The following is a 23,169-nucleotide window of genomic DNA, read 5'->3' on the forward strand; positions in this document are numbered from 1 at the left end:
TTGCGTGAGGTAGAAGAGACTTACCTATCGAATGCAGAGTGAGTTAAGTTGACTTTGGCCGGAAATGTTTAACGGGAATCCTTCATTTAAAGGAACACACCGACTTTTTGGGACTTTAGCTTATTCACCGCATCCCCCAGAGTTAGATAAGTCCATACATACCTTTCTCATCTCCGTGCGTGCTGTAAGTCTGTTTGACGCACCCACCGCTAGCCTAGCTTAGCACAAAGACTGGATGTAAACGGCTCCAGGTAGCATACTGCTCCCAATAAGTGACAAAATAACGCCAACATTTTCCTATTTCCATGTAGTGATTTGTATAATCACAGCGTGTACAAATAACAAGGTCATATGAGACACAGCCATCTACTAACCGTATACATACCTTGCTAATGAATTGTACGGGGGAGGGGCAGTTTTCATTTTTGAGAAACAGTGACCTTGTTTGTGAAATAGTAGGCTACTGTCTGTGGGTTCAAAGTGCAAAAACATTTTGCCTTGTGCTTTTACTTCCCCCTTATTCTAGCCTGTTGTAATGCAATTATCTAACATTACTGTATTATATGCTGCTGAATATATTTGGTTCAGCTGTAATAAATTGCATTTCAAATATATCGATTCCTGTAATAATAATTCTTTATTCATGTTCTGTGATATTTATTAATCAGGATGATTAATACCACTATCACTACCTTTGCAGCTCACAAGTCCTTCTAGGACCACAGGCTACAGGGACAAAGCCATTGATTGCCTTGGCACCCAGCTGGACACGTCAACTGGTAGGGTAATTAATATTTTATGCGTTCTGTGTGATAAATCTTACAATTAAATAAAATCTATATTTCCTTCACAGGACACTGCTTCGTCATCCATGATGATGGCTACCTGCAGGCCAAAAAAAAAAGTCTAATCTTTGATGTAAGTAGCAAGCCAGGCTATCTATCCATGATAGGTACATTTTTTTTATCAAAACATTTACATACATTTTGATCATTCAGCTGACACTTATCTTGATCACCATGAAATGCAAAATAGAACAGTCAGATAATTGAATATTGAAAATCAATTTTCAAATGATGACCAACACTTTCCGCAAAAACATGTAAACGTGACGTGAGAAACTAAACTTTTCCGTGTTGGTTTGTCATCACCCGGAAACACAACAAATTGATTATTCTGAAATGGATATCAGTTCAGCAACATCAGCATGGCCTCAGAACCTGCCGCTCCAGTTTTGTCCCTGACACGAGCCCCTCCACCTCTACCATAGGAAGCACAGCAAGCAAGACAATGTAGAGGATGGAAAGAGAGGAAGTGGCTTGTTAATGAGTCCAAACTCATGCACTATTTGTGGAGCTGCATTGTGTGACGTGAACCAAAATGTGAAAACATCTGGCAGCAGGATCAGAGTCACATGGAAATGTAATAGTGGACACACTGGAGATTGGGAATCATGCCCAACTGTCCGTGGAATGGCGGAGAACAACCTGTTAGCAGCAGCAGCAACACAAATGATCAATAATAAATATAATAATTAGGGCTGTCACTTTACGTTCGAAAATCGATTGCACAATCGATCGAACCAACCAACGCAAGTTTCGAAAACGAAAATAGGTAATCGATTTTAACAGTCTTTTCTCGGAGCGCGTCACGATACGCCCGCAGCGAACACGCGTCACACAGCAACTGCAGGCTCTGACAAACTTCTGCAGATACTTCTGCATAATGTGTCTCATGCATACAGATACAGATTCGGCTACGGTCTACAATCGCCTACGTAGGCAAAATTTGTTTGACATTTCTAATGGTAAACACAGCCATGTTGAAGCCTGCAGTGATGGTTTTCATTTATGTTATGGCTTATTGTTTTTCGAGAATGTTGCACTCCTGTTTGTCATTGTGCACGAAACTTCACGCCAATAAATCATCAGGAATATTTGCTGACCTGTGCGCGTCCTCAAGCGCCCTCTTTACGTTCGTCCTAATGCCTGTTAGTTGTCCTTGGATTTGCCCATATTTGGCGTTTAAAATGGAAACGTCTTTAGACATGGAAAATCGATTTTACAATCGATTCAATGAACACTTGTGTCTTACACCGGTTGAACACTGAACAATGAACACTTGTGTCACTTAGTGACAACCCTAATAATAATAGAACCAAAACTTCAGTCATTGTTCTAAAAAAGTCTCATCAGAAATGTAATCAACAGTAGGCAGTAACCCGTAAGTAAGCCCTTGTTCCCTCTAGGTGACCCAGGCCAAAAGTTCTGTTGCCATGGAGCCAATGGGTTTCAAGAAAGGACTGGAAAAGCTCCGAGATGAAGGGATCGATGTAAAGGTTGTCACAACCTTTCCCTCTATCAGGAAAATAATGAATGAGGGAGGATTTTCCAAATGTAGTTCACCAGTTTGATCCATGGCATACCGGAAAAGGTTATTCTATTGTTGTTAGTGCAAGCTATTGTGCACAACTCCTGATACTTCTGCTGTGCTGTCTGTGGGTTTCTCTGTGTATCACAATTACCATACAGAACAAGCATTTCCTGAAGTACACTGTTGTTATAATGCTCTTCCTTATTTTAATTCAGGGATAAAAAATAATAATATTGGTTTTGGCATCCAATCGCAAGAACTGCATGGACCTTGCTCCTTGGGTAAAGAGTGTGAGCAATCACATGTGGTGGAGCGTAAGCTCATCAAAAGGAGATCCAAAGGTACACGATCATACAGTGCGTGCAGAATGATTTTCTGATCATATTTTTTTTCCAGGTACATTTTACCAAATCCAAACCACATTAATCTTAATAACTACAATTCATTTTGTATCATTGCCGTCACATTACATTGTTAAAAATCATTTATTCTTGCCTTATTTTTGAATAAATAAATAAAATAGTATGAAATACAGAGACTGGCCAAATAGTATTTTTAATTACTTTATATTTATAATGGAAACAGAGCCTTATTGTGCATTATTGATCATTATTTGCGTGAAAATATTTGCTCAGAGCATGAGTTCTGCTATTATCATGCGCTAAGCAATCACAACGTATGCATGGGAAGTGGCGTACGCCTCTTTCAGGGCCTGTTTTGTGCAACGCAACGGTTATAAATGAAGCCCCTGATGTACTGCAGTATCTTCAACTAGATGTTTGCATTTTCAGAAGTAAATGTGAGTGATGTTTGCATGTTGCACATGGTTATGGCACATTCCAGTGAATGGAAATAATCCTGTTTATGATCAATAATCATTTATAAGTGAAGGCTGGAAATGAAAAACACTTTATATTCAGGTGTGCATAATTATTAGGCACGTTTTCCTTTACAGATAAAAAGTCAAAAAAGAGATTTAAGGCATGACTATTGGAAAATACTTATTGGGTCAGCAGGGTCGGACAAAAACAGGTGGAGAAAAAAAGACACATGTTAACTGCACAGTGGCGGATTTAGCAAATCGGGGGCCCAAGGCGAAGGTAGGTAGGCTATGGGCACCTCCCCATCCAATCTTTAAAAGAGAACGAAAAAAATATGTACCGACTGTATGGTGGATAGGCAGGTAAAGCTAATCTATGGGGAAGTAAAGGTTAGAGAGGAGAAAAAAGCGTCCCCTTTAAACCCTGCATACACTTCTTTACTCCTGAACAGAAACATGTTACAATGTTTACATGCTACAATTTCTGGTAAGCTATGTTTTTTTTGTTTTTTTTTTTGCTTGACAAATTTCACCATTTCGATTCAATTCTTGTGATTTGATTCAATATTGACTCATTTGGATAAATATTAGGTAACGTTTCACAAGATAGGCGTTACTTTTTCTCAAGAAAAAAAAATTAGCTGGTATAATTTAAGGTTAAAATAAGTAATATAGTACACATATTTAGCCAAATACTCTCTCTAGCTCTTTTTTTCTAGCCAATTAAACGGCTTTCGGTAAATGTTATGTGATGATTGTTCTCCAGCTGTTTTACCTCTTTCTGCGGTTGAAAAACACTTATTGATCGATATTATGAATGAGGAATATACATTTCGGTAAGTTATACAGTATCTTTCAGCATTGTTAATTCGTGTTTATTTACTATTAGCTAGAGATGATCAGTTCACGTGCTGCTATAGGAATCTGTCACGTCACATTAAAACGGCAAAACGGTATTTATTGTTTGAATTTCGTAATAGAATTGACAGAATCTGAGAGCTGAGATTTTTTTTAAATATCATGATTCATAAGTAAACTGCTCAGTTTTGTCTGTCGATCTCCGTGTCCTCTTTGCTTCACGATTTTTCTGTGCGTTGGACGTTGTTGTTCCTGATCTGTATCCCAACAGTAGCCGTAAAAAAGTTTGTCATCTTTGGCAGCGTTCCCAAATACTTATCAGCGTCTTTTCACTTTTTTCTTTTATTTGAGCCGCTTGGGTAACTTCGAAACTTTAAATTTTCGCGTTTAGACTCGTCTTGCTCTGTTTGTGTATTTCCCAGTCCTCCTGTTACTGCGTGTTGTTTATCTTTCGCGCCGCGCACCTTTACAGACTTTTTGCTTTCCTCCCGCTTCCTCCTTTTTTCAGCACCGCTTGGGTAGCTAGCTTCACTTCATTTTTACTCTGTCTGTCTACTACTCTGCACACTCTGTCTGTCAATCACTTCTTTTTCTCCGTCAGTTTTTTGGCACAGTCTTGTCACTTTCGCAGATGCGCAGTAAGTGAGATAATGGAATAGTCCAATGTAGTGAGGAGGGGGGCCCCCTCCTGTCTGCGACACTAATGATTTGATGCCATTTTTCGCAAATGGAGTTTTAGAAATATATAATAATAAAAAAAATAAATAAAAAAAAACGTAAGCATAAGTTAATAGGGCATTTTGGGGGCCCCTAGGTAGCTCAGGGCCCAAGGCAATTGCCTACCTTTGCCTAATGGTAAAGTCCGCCCCTGTAACTGCAAAATAATTAAGAATTAAGGTGAAGAATTAAGTGTGAAAGCATCAGGAACCCTTAAGTCTCCAGCGCCACCATTTGCTCCAACCTACCTGGAGTCTCCAGAAGTGCAAGGTGACATATTGCAAAGGAAAAGTCTAATTTATTTCTCATGTGCATATTGTAAGCAGGTATAATGCACAGTGGAATGTCACTGCTGGCTTGCACACGTCACCTTAGGACATCTATTTTACTTATTAGGGTCTATTTTCCGTCCTGTATGTTATGACAATACTGAAAAGATTTCTGCCTGTGCTCTAATGTTACTGTCAGGAATTGCTGAGACGATGGAAGTCAATTCTCCATCATATCTGTGGGGTCCATCGCTGGGAAGAAGATGGCATGGAACATAAATGCTGCCAGCGGACGAGCAAAGGAGGAAGAAGTGGTTGACCGAAGACTCCCCTGCCTACAAGGCCCTTTATGGAGTGGTCATGAATGCACAACTACTGAAAGACCTGGCACTGTTCAAACTCACAGGCATGTTTATCAAACACTTCTCAGCTAGTGAATTGGCTCCTTGCATTTTAGTTTCTGTGGGAACTATTTCTGTGAAACTGGTTTACAATGTATTAGGTGGTAGTATAGTGGATTCAATAGCAAGTAAAAGCAGTTTATTAAAGATAAAGTCAGCAGTAAAGTAGTGAGTAGTCAGATAGTGCAAGTGCAAGTGTCCAGGAACAATCGCTCTTGGTAGCGCAGGGACGCTGATGAACAACCCAGTCTCTCGAGATGGTGAAGGGATGAAGGATGTCCAATGCGATTCGCCGCAAAGACTCTGCTAAATGACTCATTTACATTTAGTCATTTGGCAGACGCTTTTGTCCAAAGCGACTTACAAATTAGGACTAAATTAAGCGAGTCATCGTGAAGAGGCAAGAAACAAAACAAAATTATGAGGTTAAGTGCTCACAGAAGAGATGGGTTTTCAGCTGTCTTTTGAAAGTTGTCAGGGATTCTGCATTCCGGATGAGGGTGGGGGAGAGCATTCCAGAAGATAAGAACCTCCTTGGAAGAAGGCAGAGTTAAGAGAACTGGAATGCCAGAAACAGGTGCAACACAGGAAACTCGAAGACAGACGGGAGACAAGAACACACTGGGAAACATCCACAACGATCTGCCTACACAAGACGAAAACTGTGAGCAGAAATAGGAGCCGCTGATCAGATGCAGCTGGCGCCGTAAATCAGCGGTAGTGATTCAGAGACCGCACCCACATACACACACAACAACACGAGGCGAGAAAGAGTCAGTGAATTCATGAACCGTGACAAATATTGCACCACAGACAATGACGAACATTACATAAAGCCAATCTTCAACAGATCATGCACACGACTTGTAATCTGTGTTCCATGTATTGTTTATACAGTATTTTCTAATTTGTACCGTCTGTATTTCTGTTTCACCAGGACAACTTGAGGTCTTCCATAATGCCCTTCTCAAATACTGTCCCAAAAGATTGCACTTTGAATATGCATCAATGCAAAAGCGCCAACAATGTTGGCAGTCATGGACCATAACGAGAAGCACGAAACACAACGAGAACAAGCAAAAACAGCGTCTGGTAAGTGCTAAAAATATATTATATTGAACACTATATCCTCCTGATACTTCAGAGTTTTCAGCAATACACATGTCAGTAATGATCTGTATGTAAGTTATCGGCTAAATATTATAAATGACCATATTTATCTTTTACAACATGCACTTCTGCTGGTTTAACTGGCATGAAAGCCTTCAGATCAGAATCATAACACACCAAACTCCTCAGTCATGCTGGTTTTCATTTCAGGCCTCCAAAGACACATGTGGTTTTCCAAAAACAGTGGATTGCCAGACCTGTCAACCAGGAAACAACACAGACTTTCAGGAACGACATGATGGATGCAGTCATTCAGAGAAGGCTGGATCCATAAGGGGAAATACCAAGACCCCTTATCCCGTTTCAAAGTTCCCCGTTTGGCTGCTAAAATCGCCAGAGTTTCAAAACCCTGGAAGGAGGATGTCATTGCCGGACACACATCAAGGTTCACAGGTCCAGACTCACAATGGTATGATATGGTTATAAATAAATACATGTTCACCCACCCTGCTTTTCACTCTCTCACCACTGCTACCCAAAGTGCCTTTTTTGTTATTATTGTTGTATATTGTTTTTGTTATTGTTGTACAGCTATTTAATTTTAAAACAATATTTCTCAGTTTGTGATTTCTCTCGTTCTCTGATCTCTCCTGTGCTAATCTGCCTCGTGTAGGCCAAGTTTGTACAACTTGTAAAAGGTGTTCAATCTCATACTGACTACACACCATATGTTGTCAATAAAAATGAAAAGACATAAGTGTAGATGTTGCCATAATGTATTTGAAGTATAAAATATTACAATAAATAAAAAGCAAATCAAGGTTTCACATATTTTCAAGATGAAATAAAGCTCTGCTGTCTTGTAAGAGGTCAAAGGATGGGACCTGTGTGGGCAGTTATCTTTATTCACAGATATAGTCTATGCAACGTATACAGTAATACCAACACAACAAAATATGCAACTTTTATTCTTGTAATAGATTTGATTATCACCAGTTTATGAATTGTGTCGACAATTGTGTATGATAAAGACATGTAGTATAGGCTAATTACTTTAGTGTATGATTGGTGTTGGCACATACTTACTTACAACATTTCAATTGCCTCCTCCGCCTCTTGAAATCCCACATAGACACCAGTCTCTGAGGGATGTTTTATTCTCCCTTCAGGGCCCACTCCCAATACTATGCGGTAGGACACCAACCTGTATTGACTTGTTGGCAAAGAAAACTTTGTATGAATAGCTAGGCTACAAGTAAACAGGTGATCATGAAAGGCTATTTCACGGGGGCTATGTCAGTTGGCATGTGTGCACATTTCCTGTATAGACAAACTGTATGGCATGGCTATACTACAATTGCATTGAACTATGCATTATGATTATTACAAATCACTTACTTGCTGTCCATTAGGTTCACTCGGCATGGGGCGTTTCTTCCAGTTGATCTTGTCACAAAAAAAAAAAAAAGACAACTGTAGGTTGGCATGTTCCACATTTACACCACCAGTCCGCGTTCGTTCTGATTCTCCCCTCGACCTCAGTCTGTTCGGCATCTTGTCTATCATCTTCCAAAGTCTGTAACTCCTCGTCTGTGTATTCTGGCTCAAAACGATATGGTTCTGGATCTTGGTTTGATGCCAAGTCAAAATCCTCTGACAATTCCTCAAAGTCAGCCATGATCACCAGTCACATTCGCTACTAGCTAGTTAGTCGCGTTGGTTTTGTTGACGGAAGTACCAACGGTGCTGCACTAATCACTCCGCCCAAGTATCAGTGCTTCGCCTTCTGAGAATATAGTTCCCAGTATGTATAGGGTTAGAAGATGGCTGTGTCTCATGTGACCTTGTTATTCGTACACGCTGTGACTATACAAATCACAACATGTAAATAGGAAAATGTTGGCATTATTTTGTCACTTATTGGGATTAGTATGCTAGCCGGAGCCATATACCTCCAGTCTTTGTGCTAAGCTAGGCTAGCGGTGGGTGCGTCAGACAGAGTTACGGCACGCATGGAGATGAGAAGGGTATGTGTGGACTTATCTAACTCTGGGGGATACGGTGAATAAGCTAAAGTCCCAAAAAGTCGGCGTGTTCCTTTAAATCGACCTTTTTCAGACTGTGATGACGCGTTTAAACGGTCATCCTTATCATAAATCCAGCAACGTTTTTCATGTTTACTTTTTTTTTTTTAAACTAATGTACATTCATAACACTATGCTTTGTTATATTACCTGTGCATCAAATTACAAAAAAAACTAGGCCTATTTAACGCTGCTGTGGGAGTGGAGGCCAAATTGACATCTTTCTCTTTCTGACTGCCGTTATCAATCTCTTTCTTTCTTTCTTTTTTTTACTCTTTTTGAAAGTTGTGAAAACCCGATTCAGCAGTTTTTCTTTTGCTATTAGCAAATGGGAACACAAAAAATATATAATGTAGTCTCTCATTCACTGCTATATAAGTTTACGCAACTATGACGACTTCTGCTTCTGAGAAACCCGGAAAGTTTTACGTTGGCAAACATTTTTTCACTAGAAAGTAACTTTTTTTTTTTTTTCATGACTGTGCCGTTACAATCTCTACAGAATGTTTTAATGACAAAATAAAAACTTTAAGCAGAGATTTATTCACTTTTCACTTCAGCCTAATCAAACCGTCATCGAGGCACATGTCCCTTCATTTAGTGTACTGTATAAAATAATATGCATCATAAAATATAAGCAATCAGTCGAGTTACTTGTTAATACCTAGGAAGCAGCCTATCTGTACAAAGTCCGAACTACCAAAACAGTGCAAATGCTCTTTTTTGCAATGCAATGCATCTAATCTTCTACAACAGACCACTTCTTGTTCAGCCTATTTCTTGGCTCAAAAGGCAGGAAACGAACAGACACAAAAAAGGCAACAGAGGCATTAAACAACTTGAAAACAACTTGTTCTAACAAATTCTGTTCTATTGGGGAAACGGATAAAAAAAGGCTGTTAACACCTTGACATCATTTCATTATGCTAAATCATTATCATAAAAAGAAATGCTGACATCATAAAGCTTTGTTTTGTGAGGCTTCACATAAAAAGCAACTTTTCTTATTGTAAAAATGTACATTCTGTCATCATTTGCTCACCCTCATGTTGTTTCAAAGCTGTACGAAGAATGCCAGGGTCCAAACAACACTGGACCACACTAACTTTCACTGTATGAAAATAAAATATATTTATTTGTGTTCCACATAAGCAAAGTAATACAGGATTGGAACGACATCAGGGTGAGTAAATAACAGATTTTAGAAAAAAAAATAACAGCAATGAAACATGCAACTATGAATTTCTTTTGTCACCATTCCTTAAATGGCACATTTATTCAAACGTAATACATAGTTGGTCAATGCAACAGGCTCATTACAAGACATTTAATTCCACTCAAAATCCCCTTGCAATGATTGAATATTATTAGATTTTGACCAGGATGAATGGGAATTTATACACAAGCAAAATTTAATTTAAAATAGTGCCAAAAGCTATTTTTTTATAACCGAGTCAGTTTTCAGGAGATTGACCCGAGAACTTCCTTAATTCTTTTTTTAATCCCTTTAGCAACAGTTGTCGGGTTAGTGTTTCTCTGCAGTTCCTTTTTTGAAGAAAGGAACACACAGAAACATAAGATTGTTCATTCATGCCGTTTTAGGGATAAAGTATGAAATTGTTATACATTCAAATACCAGTGTATCTTAAAACATACCAAACGCATCCCATAAACCACAAAGAGGAGGACTAAACTCTCTCCTACGGCAGAAAGACGTGTTTCCTCAATGTCAATGCAATCAGTTATTGGGGCACTTTCAGATTCTGACATGAAAAGGGTTCCAGCGGAATTATCTATATTCAAAACACAATACATGCAAGATAACAAAAGCAGAAGAAATAATATTTTACACTTTAAATTATTGTGAATAAAATAATAGATACAAAATAGTGATATAATAAAGAAAAGTTTTATATAAAGCAGAGACCATATACAATATAAGAATTTATTTAACAAACCAAAAAAGAAACTATAATATCATGAGTGAGCGATGCCTGAATCACAACCACACCAACAACATGAAGACAAAAGTCCAAGAGATATGGGAGTTTCCAACTTGGCTCAAAAAAGCTGAGGCCTTGAAATGGGAAAATGTGAATCATAATTCTTAAATCATGCTTTTAAATGTTCTAGAAGACCTAGACACACATTCTAACTAAGAAAAAAGAAGCATTTTGTTTACACTGGGATGTTTTATAGTAGCAAAAGCTATACAGTAACTGACCTAAAACGACATTTACATGTTACATACACTTTGTAAAAAAAAAATTGTCTTAACATTGCTCAAACCCTCACAATTAAAAAGATGTGCAGAAACTTAAGTTCAGAATTCATTTGAATAGCATTCAGAGCCCATCAGGAAGGATCAGAAAGAATGCTTTCAAACCAATAAAGTAATCAGCAAGGTTTTGCACATCATTTATGCCATATTTTCTATCAGAGCTGTTTCCCCAGCCATTTCATGACATCTATATTTAATTAAGGCATTGTCTATTTACACTGAGTGCAAAAACAAAAGCTATTTTTAACTAGCTCCGCCCACCACTGCTCAATTTACCTTTAGTACAAACAGTGTATTACTACTATTTACACTTTGTGATTACAATTGCTATCACTAAGTACTATTTGTTGCTACTGTACTTGGTACAAACATTATATACACCTATTTGCACTCAGTGTAAATAGAATCCACGCTTTATTTTACACGTACACCAAGTCTACACTGGACACGTGTCGCATAGAACCCAGGGCGAGTTAGATTAAGCATTCACCCTTCACAATTCGGTCCATTCACTATGGCCTTCCCGATAGAGGGACGTTCACGTTTGCAATCGCCACGTCTATTTCGCCGCAAAGTGAAAAGGAAGAATGAAGCGGTGTGACGTAATTTAAAAAAATCAGTTTGTTTCGGTGAGTTCGACACGGCTTGCCATTGCGAACTTTCTGGAAAAGCTTGCTCCGGTTGGTAAACACCTTCGAAATAATATTTGGTCTGTCACCATTACGTACTAAGTAGGTCTGGTTCAGAGTCTCACTGATGTATTCATTAGTATTCATAAATCATTAATTTAATTCATTTCAGTCCGTCGAGGTCAGACGTACGCGAGAGTAAAAACATGAACTCACCAGAGAGTCGCTTTATGGTAGAAAATGAACTTGTAACTCTACTTTAACAGACAGACAGTTTTTCATGTTTAATGCAGTACAGCTACTGGATTTTAAGCAATCTATAGTATAAAGTGCTTTTTAAATAAACGTGACGTGACTCGACTAGAGAGATGAATTGCAGAGCTTGTGCAAACAAATCCACATCGCTATGAACAGATGCTTTCTCAACAGCTGGCTTCTGATTTTTTTTTAGTTAGTTTATTTTGTTATTGAGAAGAAAGCGCACAGCACATATTTACACATTCATCTAAACATCGCTCCCCTCAGTAGTGTGAACGGTGTTGGATGTTCGCTAACAGTATACCGGTACTCACATATTTTGAACTTCCTTTTACCCCTAAGCGAAGAATAATAAAAATAAAATAAAAAACTATATCAGAGCTCTTTTGCACATCTGAAGTTGTGTTGACAGCCTTACGCCATTGCAATGCCTTGCTTCAATGCACACGCCCAATGTAGACAAGGTGCAAGTGCAATAGGCACTGCATTTACATCCAGAAAAACTATATAAATAAAGGCATATTAACATATAGTTACAAACAGTTCCATGCAAGTTGGGGATTTGTCAATATACTGTAATTGAGTTAGTATAATTCAGAATTAAATCTCATGTCAACTGTGTGGATATTTGTCCACTGACAGAATACATCAGATTTTGTTCACACAACCAATTCAAATTTGATTAGCTATCCGATATCTAGTACGGTTTGATGGGGTAAAAACACTCCCTACCGTAACCCTTAGACTTCTGCTCTCAGATCAGGCATAGATGAGCACATCTTGAGTTAATAAAGCCTCGTCAACACTGCATTTAAATCCACTCCTTTCCCGATCGTCCAGTGGACACTAGTGTCCTTGAAGTTCCAAGAAGCAAGAGGGTAGTGGGTTCCAACACGACCAAAAGGGACAAATTGACCCATATATTGCTTGCACCATCCTGCCAGCTTGCTTCTGGAAGTCACTTCAATGTCAAGGATTTGGCTAAAAGCTGTACCAAGACTATGTCCTCAAACGCAGGTTAACACACAAATGCTGAAAATGACACAAACTACACACAGATACAACTGATTTGCAAACAACAATGTTGACAATCCAGTCTAATGGTCAGATTTAAAAAATAAAATAAAAATCCCTGCAATGTGAACACAATGTAGCGATTAAGCTGAGGGTTGATTTATGAATACATTAAAAGATCAAAACTAGTCATTTTTAACAAACCAAGTTTATCATACAAATCTGACTGCTCATTTTTGAAAAACAAAGATTGTCCTTGTGAAAGAAAATTTGCAAGCCGTTAAGATGAAAAATCCACAGTCTGCCGTTTTGTTTCCACCAAACTCTGGCTTTTCACAGAAGAAGTGAAGTTCACTTCTAGAAAGTAAAATAAGCCAGAAGAATTTGTGTTTAGAGCAGCAAAACCAGGAATAATGTACGCTGACCTAAGAAGTAAAGATACTTATTTTGATCTTGATCAGATTATGTATACTGAAATAAAAGATGACATAGTATGAATTTGCAATGAACGCTCACCGCACTTGAATGAGAGAAATAAGGTTGTTTCAGTCCACAAACTTACATGCAAATTTATCTTGTCTTGCATTGCATTTTAAAATTTCGTGAGATTTTCATCCTGCTTGTTTTTTCCTCGATCATTTTTCTCGTCTGAATTCAGCAACTTTTCTATGAAATCACAACAGTAAACAAACAAAAGTCAAGGACAGCTTGGTAGGGTTACTTTCACAGAGAATACATTTTTTAGATATTTCTAGAATATTTGTGAAAGATTCATTTTTCTTACGAGCCGGATTATTAGAATCTTCATCTTGTTCTTCTGCATCAGGTTTTACTGCATCAGGTTTTTTTGCATCAGGATTTACTGCATCAGGTTTTTCTGCATCAGGTTTTTCTTCATCTTGTTCTTCTGCATCAGGTTTTTTTGCATCAGGTTTTTCTGCATCAGGGTTTTCTGCATCAGGATTTTCTACATCATGTTTTACTGCATCATGTTTTACTGCATCATGTTTTACTGCATCATGTTGTAGGGGAAGAAGATCAAGAAGTTTGTCCATTTCATGTACAATGACACAGAGTAAATTACTACTAATAATTAACCACGTAAACTATAAAAGATATTGGCCTAATGCCTACCCAAAAAAAAAATAAAAAAAAAATATTAAAGGCTAAATAAAAAGCCTTTTTTTCCACTTTATTTCAAGTCCTCTGACCCTCATTCTACCATCTTGTAAGCTCAGTGTTTATTCTGATAGACTGTTTATTTTTCATTATGCACTGCAATATTTCTTTACAAACTGCATATATGGTATATACAAGTTAATTAGCTCTAGTTACACAACATTTACATACATTTAGCAACTAATAACAGACTGTAAGGTAAATTTACAACATAAAAATTCCCTGGCAATATGTGATTGTGTCATTATTGTTAACCCTTGTGCATCAATTTAAAAAAGTTACTCATAGGTCCAAAGAGGACAAAAATGTCCATGTCAAAAAACGGTCATAAAAAGTTGAAGCTTGGGAGCACAGACTTAACTTTGGTATCATTTTAAAGAATACCCTTGGCAGATTGTTGCTGAAGTTAATTTTTTTTTATAAGTAAATCCAAAAAAAAGTTATATAGGTTTAAGTTTATGAAAATGATTTATGAATATTAATTTATATAAAATATATATTTTATGAAACAAGTTGAACTCTAAAACAGCTAGAAAATCAAAGCCATAAATCTAAATAAGTTGTGTTCCAAATTTGAGGATGATATCTCAAAAAATGAGCTTTCAGTAAGATTTTGTTTGGACGCAGTACCAGACTTTCCCCATTGGATGCCAGCAAAACTCAGTATATATTTTATTAAAATATATAATATAATTTATTTTATTAACTCAGTATATATTTTTTTAAAACTCAGTATATATTTTACCCCCATTTCATTTGAAAAAAAAAAATGTTGCACTAGTTACACAAAATACTTATTTATATTTTATATAAAATATTGATTAAAATGTTCATAAATATTTTTCATAAACTTAACTTGACTTAACTGGTAAAAACACACTTTTTATTTTATTACACACATACAAACCACACTTAGACATCCATACCAACAAACCCACACAATTATCGTTGCATAATTTATCCAGTTGGCTTCTATAATATGCCGAAGCAGAAAACAGGAATAAAGCGAGTATTTGCTTTATAGGCCTAACCTGAAAAAATGGCACCATCTGATAAAAAATTTAAAAAATGTCAATTTTGAAGCCTTGCCAACAGAATGAAACCCTATTAAAAAAGATTGCATCATTTTATAGTCAAACGGCACAGGGATTAAAAAATGCACAATGGGGACATTTTTGTCCAAAAGGTCCTGAGAGGAAGTATTTTGTGTAACTAGTGCAAAATAGATTTTTTAAAGGAAATGGTGATGAAATAGTAAAATTCCAATAAAAATAGGGTTGTTCCGATTCCGATACTAGTATCGGAAATGCCGCCGATACCAATAAAAATTCTGGCATCGGTATCGGCGAGTACATCTACCCATGTACCGATCCGATACCATTTTATTAAACAATAGCTAGTTGTGCACGCTAGCTTTGCTTAACGCTGCAAATCAGAGACCAATTCTTCTTCGCTGCTCTAAACAGTGGTTGCTTGTGGCAACAGCACAACTTCCTGTGTTGCCACAAGCAACCACTGTTTAGAGCAGCGAAGAAGAAATGAAAACGCGACTTTGGGCTTGTTTTTCTGTAAAGTCGCTTAGAAATATTGGTAGTCGCGGGTTGCGTTTTTTTGGGCTTGTTTCTAAAGTGTAGTTGCTTATTTTGGGCTTGTTCCCAGCTCCATAAAAAGTTGTCAAACAGATATTGCCTATATGTTAAACGTAGTTTGTCTTGCCTGTTCCCTCTGTCCCTCCCCTTTCCCATACACACAGGAGAAAGCAGGCTTGACTCAGATGTCAACGAGTACTAACGTTAGCCAATCAGAGGCAGTCTGTTTTTTTATGGTTAGGAAAACGTCAGTGACGTTTAAATGAAAATACGCGCGAGTCGGAAGAAAGAAAAAGGAGTAAAAGTATGGATTCAACCTGTCGTGGGGGATGACTCAAAAGCACTGTGCAGAGTATGTAGCGGACCTCGAAAATAATTTAAAACAAGTCTGTGAGTGTTTTAGCGCAATTTTCTCACCTCATGGGATCACAACACTAAGAGATAGTAAATCTTTTCCTGGATTTTTTTTTGCGCGTTCCCGAGATTAGACCGTCCTTAACATAATGCCGAAAACCCGAAGTCTCTAGGTGGTCTGGTTGAGGAGGAGATAGAAGTGCAAGATTGGTGCGCACAGACAGAACAGAAATCATGAGTTAACAATCGCAATTTGTCCGGTGGAAAATTGCGCTAAAAATGCAGCACCGTTCTCCTCAATGAGGCTTCCGGACATTGGATTTACGGTCTCCAAACACAACGAGTCAAGACAGATCGAGAGCTGTGCTAAAGGTAGATGTAGCTTGTCACACATACATTAAATCAGCCGATCACCTTGGGGAATTAATTTGCTCAACTTGTGACAAAGACATCAAAATGCACCGCATTATTGCTCTGTGTATGTTCACAGAACATAATAAATGAACAGATAAATAATGTATGTTCACAGAAACATAATAAATAAACAAAAAAAATAAACTGTAACGTTACCATGTGTAGGCTACAGTTTTGCAAAACTGCGCACAGTTAACGTTAACCAATCTGTCCACATGGATGTAAATTGACAATCTGTAGCAACAGTTTAAAATCAGTCCCTACGTCACAGTTTATTTATTATTAAAGGGGTCATATAATGCCATTTTTGTACAAGCTAATATGATTCTTTAGGGTCTAAATTAAAAGTTTGTAATATACTTTAATTAAAAATTCTCATTAGTATTGTAAGAAAACACTAATTTTACCTGGTCAAAAACAGCTCTGTTTTCAGCACGCCGTTTCAGTGCATGTGTCTTTAAATGATAATGAGCTTTGCTCACCCCGCCCCTCTGTTCTGTGCGTACACCGTTTCTAACACAATAACCACGTGTTGTTCATTATAAACGTGGGATTATGAATTATATCGAGAACGTCGTACATAGAAAACATGCCGTAATGTACCCTGAGTGTAAACCTTAGACGCATTCATCGTGAAGCGTGCAGCAAGGTTTGCAAATTTCGCAAAGATTAATATAAATACTAATATAAAGGTTAATAAAACATTACACTCACATCTTCTGGAGGTTCAGCAGGAACACGTTGGTACCGATCCGTTTTTTCTCGTTTGTAAAGCTGTCTGGTGTGAAATGATTCGCGCAAACATGAAAGCACAGATGATCGTGGGGAATCCCCGTGAGGGAATCCCCGTGTCAATCCTTTGGGCATATCGCTTCAAAAACAAAACTCAGCCACTGCTTCTTCAACGGCTCGGATTTAGGAACATCCAAATGACTGCTGTGTTCCTTATTACATCTAAGAACAGAACACCACAATCGCTTAGACGCCATTCTGCTCCAGCATATCAACAATGGCGGACTACTATGACGACGGCTGTCACAGCTTGCTCAGGGCGGGTCTTGTGTTGAAACACGGCTGTCACTCAGCAATCGCGGGAGGGGCGTTGGATATTATGACGTCACAATATCGAACGGCTTGATTTCAGAGATGGTCAAACATATAAGGAGATTAAAACAAAACCACTGGATGGATTTTTATCATGATAGGATGGTTGTGTACAGGCACTGCCAACAGACATTTCAGTGCAATCAACTTGTAAAAGTGCATGTACCATTATATGACCCCTTTAATAAACTATTTATTATAAATTAATAATATGTCTATGCAGGGGGGGGGGGGGGGGGGGGGGGGGGAGGCGCATAGACAGTATGGGATGGGGATGGGGATGGGGGGGGGGGTCGCTTGTTTTGGGCTTGTTTTTACTGGCCTGGTTGCTTATTTGTCTCGCGAGATCTGGCAACACTGGTCGCGCGGCAAGCGCATTATGTAACGTTAAGAGACACTGGCGCCCAACATCAAATGGCAAACGTAATGAAAATGGAACAAAACTGCGCTACTCGTTATTTTGTGCTTCACGGACCATTAGAGTTTGGAACAATGCAGCGCGAGCCGATCTAGATCAAGCTACACAGTTACTACACAGCGCTAAGAGATCCAGTAAAGAAAGCCACAGAAGTAAAGAAATTTGAATTCGCCACAGAAGTAATAACATCACTGCGAGATCTAGTGAAAAGCATTCACATTCTCCGTTAATAACGGATCAAACAGCGCTGACGTGGAAACCAGGAACATTGTGCTTTCAAGTAACGTTACGTTGGTTTTATTTTGATATTATGAATAAAATTGCTGCCCTCAAATGTTAATCTGAAATAAAATAAACCTTTGCTTATAACTACTACAATATTACATTTCATTTTTTTATAAGGAGCTGTTTATGTTTTATAAGTTCAAGTATAGCTCCATCATTGCTCAAAGTAAAAAAAATGATCATACTTTATGATGTTAGTTTTAATAAAAAATGTAAATCAAGGAAATTTCTCTGGCATTTCTTTTTGCTGTATTGAAAACGTACTGAACCATGACACCAGTGTAGATTATCGAACCAAACCGTGAATTTTGTGGACCGTTATTATTCAAATATAATTTTTTATATTCCTAGATTTATTTGTTGCACTTTTTTTATACAGTTATATTGTAAAACTAAAATACCTTTTATAAAATAATTATATCAATTCATACAGGGCTAGTATGAATTGCAGCTGTATAGATACACACCCAGGTATCAGATTAGTACTCGGTATCGGCCGATACCCTGAGTCCAGGTATCGGAATCGGTATCGGGACGGAAAAAAGGGTATCGGAACATCTCTAAATAAAAATACACACCCGTGCCAAATTTTATGCAGTTAGCATTAACACAGGGAAAGTGATCAAAAAAACAAAACTGAAAAGGACAAAAATGTCCTCAAGGATGCACAAGGGTTAAACACAGTCATGTCTAATAAATGTGATTAGATCAAATATTCACAGCCAGAGTGTAATGGAAGAATTGCAACAGGAAACAACTAGCGTTTACAGAAAACCAGTCCTTAAATGTGACCCTGGATCACAAAACCAGTCATAAGTCACACAGGTATATCTGTGGCAATAGCCAACAATACATTGTATGGGTCAAAATTATAAATTTTTCTTTTATGCCAAAAATCATGAGGATATTCAGTAAAGATCATGTTCCATGAGGATATTTTGTGAATTTCCTACCGTAAATATATAAAATATGTATTTTTGTGAGTGAATGCAGCACAATCGCCAAAATAAATTAACAACTTTAAAGGCGATTTTCTCAAAGTTAAGATTTTTTTGCACCCTCAGATTCCAGATTTTCAATAGCTGTATCTCAGCCATATATTGTCATATCATAACAAACCATACATCAATGGAAAGCTTATTTATTCAACTTTCAGATGATGTATACATCTCAATTAAAAAAATAAAAATTACCCATGTGACTGGTTTTGTGGTCCAGGGTCACAAATGGTTGTCTAATTGAAATAACGATGGTGCTGTTATTTAAGAATATGCTTGAAATAAAATATGTTGGAAAATGACATACCTTTTTCCTTTCTATATAGAAAGTTCAACCACCCTGAAGAGAGAAAAAATGTTCATAGTATTTATATGTGTATTGAATGACCCCTTTCAAATATTTGTATACTAAATTACAGGTCTGGCACAACTGACACTGAAGGTCCAGCACACTGAGTCCGAAATTTCCGCATGCGCTTTTTCGCATTCAGTGGCTCTAAATTGTCAAACCACCTCTTAAAATGTTTGCTGCAGATGCGAAAAACGCAGAAAATCGAACCCGATCCAAATTTTTTTATGATGGACGAAAGTTTCGGACTCAGAGTGCAAGGACCTTTACTCCAAACCGAATAAAAACTTACCCCCTATACATGGATTCTTTACCCAGCTTTCAGGAACCCATTCTGGTGTAAAAACAAAAACAAAAAAACAATTACAAGATGATCAATTTAACAGACGATGGGGTCACAGAACGTGTTTTTGCACTTTCCACAATGTTTTTATTTTTATTTTAAAAGCTGAACTTCTTTTAACAATGGAATGTACAAAGTAATGCAGTGAAATGCACAAATGCGTTCTGTGCAAAAAGCCCCTAAAAGTAGGCCTACTGTACAGTATAATTTAAAATTCAGCATGTTAATATTCTAATATGTGCTCTAGCACTTCAAATTATTTCTAGCACTGCACACTGAATAACCAACACGTAGAGCTAAAAATGTTCACATGAAGAATGCAATTAGTTTTCTTGTAAAACAGGGCTAAAATTAGAGATGAACACTTGCTTCTCTATGCTCTATTTTACAACATTAACAGCACTATAAGTCTAAATTGTAATTAAATCTGTCTCCAAATACACCTTCACAATAATACACTACTGAGTGACTACATAGCTGTTACAGTGTTTCCCACAGGATTTTTTGAGGACATTTTCAACAGCGATGAGAATACTTTTTGTGCGCCAAAAAATATCGACTTTATTCAGTCATTTCTTCTCTTCTGTATCAGTCTCTGGCGCGTGTTCACAAGAGCACATGCGTGATATTCTCGTCGCTTCATAAAATTACGGTTGAACCACTGTGGTCACATGGACTATTTTAGCGATGTATTTCCTACCTTTTGGGCCTTCAAAGTCTTAATTAAATAACTGTCAATGGAGCCCCTCCTGCTTGTGTGATTTATCTAAATTTGTGTTCCGAAGATGAACGAAAGTCTTACGGGGTTGAAACGACATGAGGGAGATTAATTACTGACAGAATTTTCATTTTTGGGTGAACTAACCCTTTAAATGCATCAATCTGGTGCAGTTTGAGAGTTTAAAATTAGAAGCATCAACTCATGTTCAAAAGTGAACAGAATAAAAACTCAAATGTCTTTTTAGTTGTGATATAGTGTTTCAGATGTTTTAGGAAGCCAAACCTTTAGAATATATTAATTATAATAGATATAACTTATTATTATTATTATTATTATCACCATCATCCCCAAGTAATATATTGTAAAACAAATGCACTATAAAATAAATTTAATAAAAATAAAAAAATCTATAATAAGTATATAATTTTACTTTAAAGTAGGAAATTACTAGCGAGCTGATCGCATGAGCAAAATCACAGCCTTTTGTGATTTGATAAGGGCACTAAGCCAAATCACGCTTTTGATATTAGCTCATTTCACAGATACTTTGCCAAAGTAATAGCACAAACCACAATGTTAGAGACATTTTAGGTTTTATGAGAAGTTTAACAATATCTTCGATTCATGATACTGTGACAGATTAGATTGGTGGGCCGCCAGAGTCCAGTTACTGAATGGGAAACACTGGGTTGGATAAATGCAAGGGAATCTACAGACTCAAGCTTTTAGACAGTATTACTCCTTCAAAAAGAAGAAAATAACAACATCAAAAAACACATACTGTATCTTAAAAGATATAATAACACAACAGGAAACCTACTGTGAAAGCAATCGCAGAATTTATACAGGACTGGGAAGAGGGTGGCAAAGAACCCGATGATCCCAAGGATCCCGCCGATCACTGAAGCTGCCAACCCAGCACTGCCATCTGATTCAGCTGAACAAAAGAATACAAGAAAGAAACATAATACATCTACTAAATTACACAAGTGATTCATAATGCACTTCATAAAGTAGGGATGGCCCGATACCGATACTGGCATCGGGGATCGGGCCGATACTGTCCTCATATACTTGTACTCATAAAAATTCGCCGATACCACGCACTGATACCACGTACATTTTGCGAAACGAAACTGGCCGCCGCAAGTGCTTTGTCGAGGTGAACTGAGTCATAGACGCACGAGCTGGTCGAGCACATCCCTTTAAACAGACAACAGTGGAAAGTTTGTTCAGTCCGATGTCAATGGCAACGAAATTAAAGGAGGCATGAAGCTTTAGCTTATTATATTAATGTTAACTGACGAGAGAGAGAGGCAGAGAGAGAGACAGAGAGCGAGCACACTTCTGTTGAATGCTCTTGATTGCTCATCGTTCACTCAGCACATGTTATTTGGATGAAAACTAAATCGTATATGTAAGTAAAGTAAAACATGAACTGTTACCTGACTGAAGTATAACGAGTGGTTCCCTACATTATTACAGGACGTGTGCAGAGGTCAAGAAGTTTCATGAATGCAAACATCTGAAGCGCGCGCCCCTCAAACCAGCGTCTCAGCGCGCGAATACTGAATTAAACTGTCTTTCACGTCTTGCGCTTGTACGGACGAATTCACACACAACTATATAATAACGCCCGTCTTGGCGAGTATCCTATAGTAAACAAAGTCAGTTATATCTCAAATGAACGTAACCATGTTCAAATGCGGTCCGTGCGCTCGGTCTTAAAGGGGCAGCAGTGTGATAAACCTGCTTCTGTGTTTTAATGTTAATCAAACAAAGGACAAAGAAATACTCTGCTCTTGACTAAATAGGCTACCCTTTTCAACTTTACAAAAATATCCATCTATATATAATTCATACAGTAATGAATATGCTTTTTTTCACATTTGATGACTTTATTCAAATTTCTGTACCTGTTAGATCTACCTGAAAAACTCTAAAAACACGGTTTATTTCATTTGTAGCCTTTCTTTGTTCTATTGTATATATTTGTCCTATTTGTAATTCAATTGTTTGTTTCTATTTTGTTACTGACTGCTTACTTGTTTTAAATTCACATTAATTAGGCTGCTAGTTTTTGTTGTAGTATCAAAATTGGATTAAATCATTGATATTTCACTGGTTTTGACAAACATTTGAACCGCTGACCCAGTCCTCAGCACTGAGCCCTGCTGAAGCAGCTCTAAATATGTGCTGTGCTATTAAATGAAAGATAAAATATGATAGAGCAATAGAATGAACAGTGACAGTAGGCTTACAGAAGCTCATATGCATTTTAGCAGGCTTAATTAAGCATGAAAATAACTGAAAGAAATATATATATATTTGATGAACAAATTAAGCCAACTAATATGATTTATAATCTTTTGGTTTATCTACTAATACAGTGGTTCCCAATTCCAGTCCTCGTGACCCTCTGCTCTGTACATTTTGTATGTCTCTCTTACCTGACACACTCAGTTCAGTTCATGGAGTCTCTCCTAATGAGCTGATGATCTGGTTCAGGTGTGTTAAATAAGGGAGACATACAAAACGTGCAGAGCAGTGGGTCACGAGGACTGGAATTGGGAACCACTGGCCTAATACATTTAAAAATTA

The 23,169-nt window shown here is 37.5% G+C and overlaps 1 protein-coding gene and 1 long non-coding RNA gene across 2 annotated transcripts in view; one reads left to right on the forward strand and one right to left on the reverse strand.

Annotated features, from left to right (window-relative positions):
* The first annotated feature begins 6,036 nt into the window (after positions 1-6,036).
* Positions 6,037-10,181, forward strand: LOC311285740. Its single transcript, XR_014626409.1, has 3 exons — positions 6,037-6,155; positions 6,376-6,530; positions 6,759-10,181. It is a non-coding gene; the product is annotated as an uncharacterized lncRNA (long non-coding RNA).
* A 378-nt stretch (positions 10,182-10,559) lies between these two features.
* Positions 10,560-23,169, reverse strand: part of LOC311285420 (CD48 antigen-like) — a 28,011-nt gene continuing 15,401 nt past the window's right edge. The window contains exons 4-9 of the mRNA XM_084401066.1: positions 21,389-21,505; positions 19,797-19,838; positions 19,463-19,495; positions 13,599-13,826; positions 13,377-13,480; positions 10,560-13,171 (exon numbers count right to left, since the gene is read on the reverse strand). Coding sequence (XP_084257192.1) covers positions 13,407-13,480; positions 13,599-13,826; positions 19,463-19,495; positions 19,797-19,838; positions 21,389-21,505 — 494 coding nt within the window. The 3' untranslated portion in view covers positions 10,560-13,171; positions 13,377-13,406. The remainder of the gene's footprint in view (positions 13,172-13,376; positions 13,481-13,598; positions 13,827-19,462; positions 19,496-19,796; positions 19,839-21,388; positions 21,506-23,169) is intronic.

The sequence above is a fragment of the Rutilus rutilus genome, assembly GCF_951802725.1.
Source record: "Rutilus rutilus genome assembly, chromosome: 2".
Taxonomy (NCBI): Eukaryota; Metazoa; Chordata; class Actinopteri; order Cypriniformes; family Leuciscidae; genus Rutilus; species Rutilus rutilus.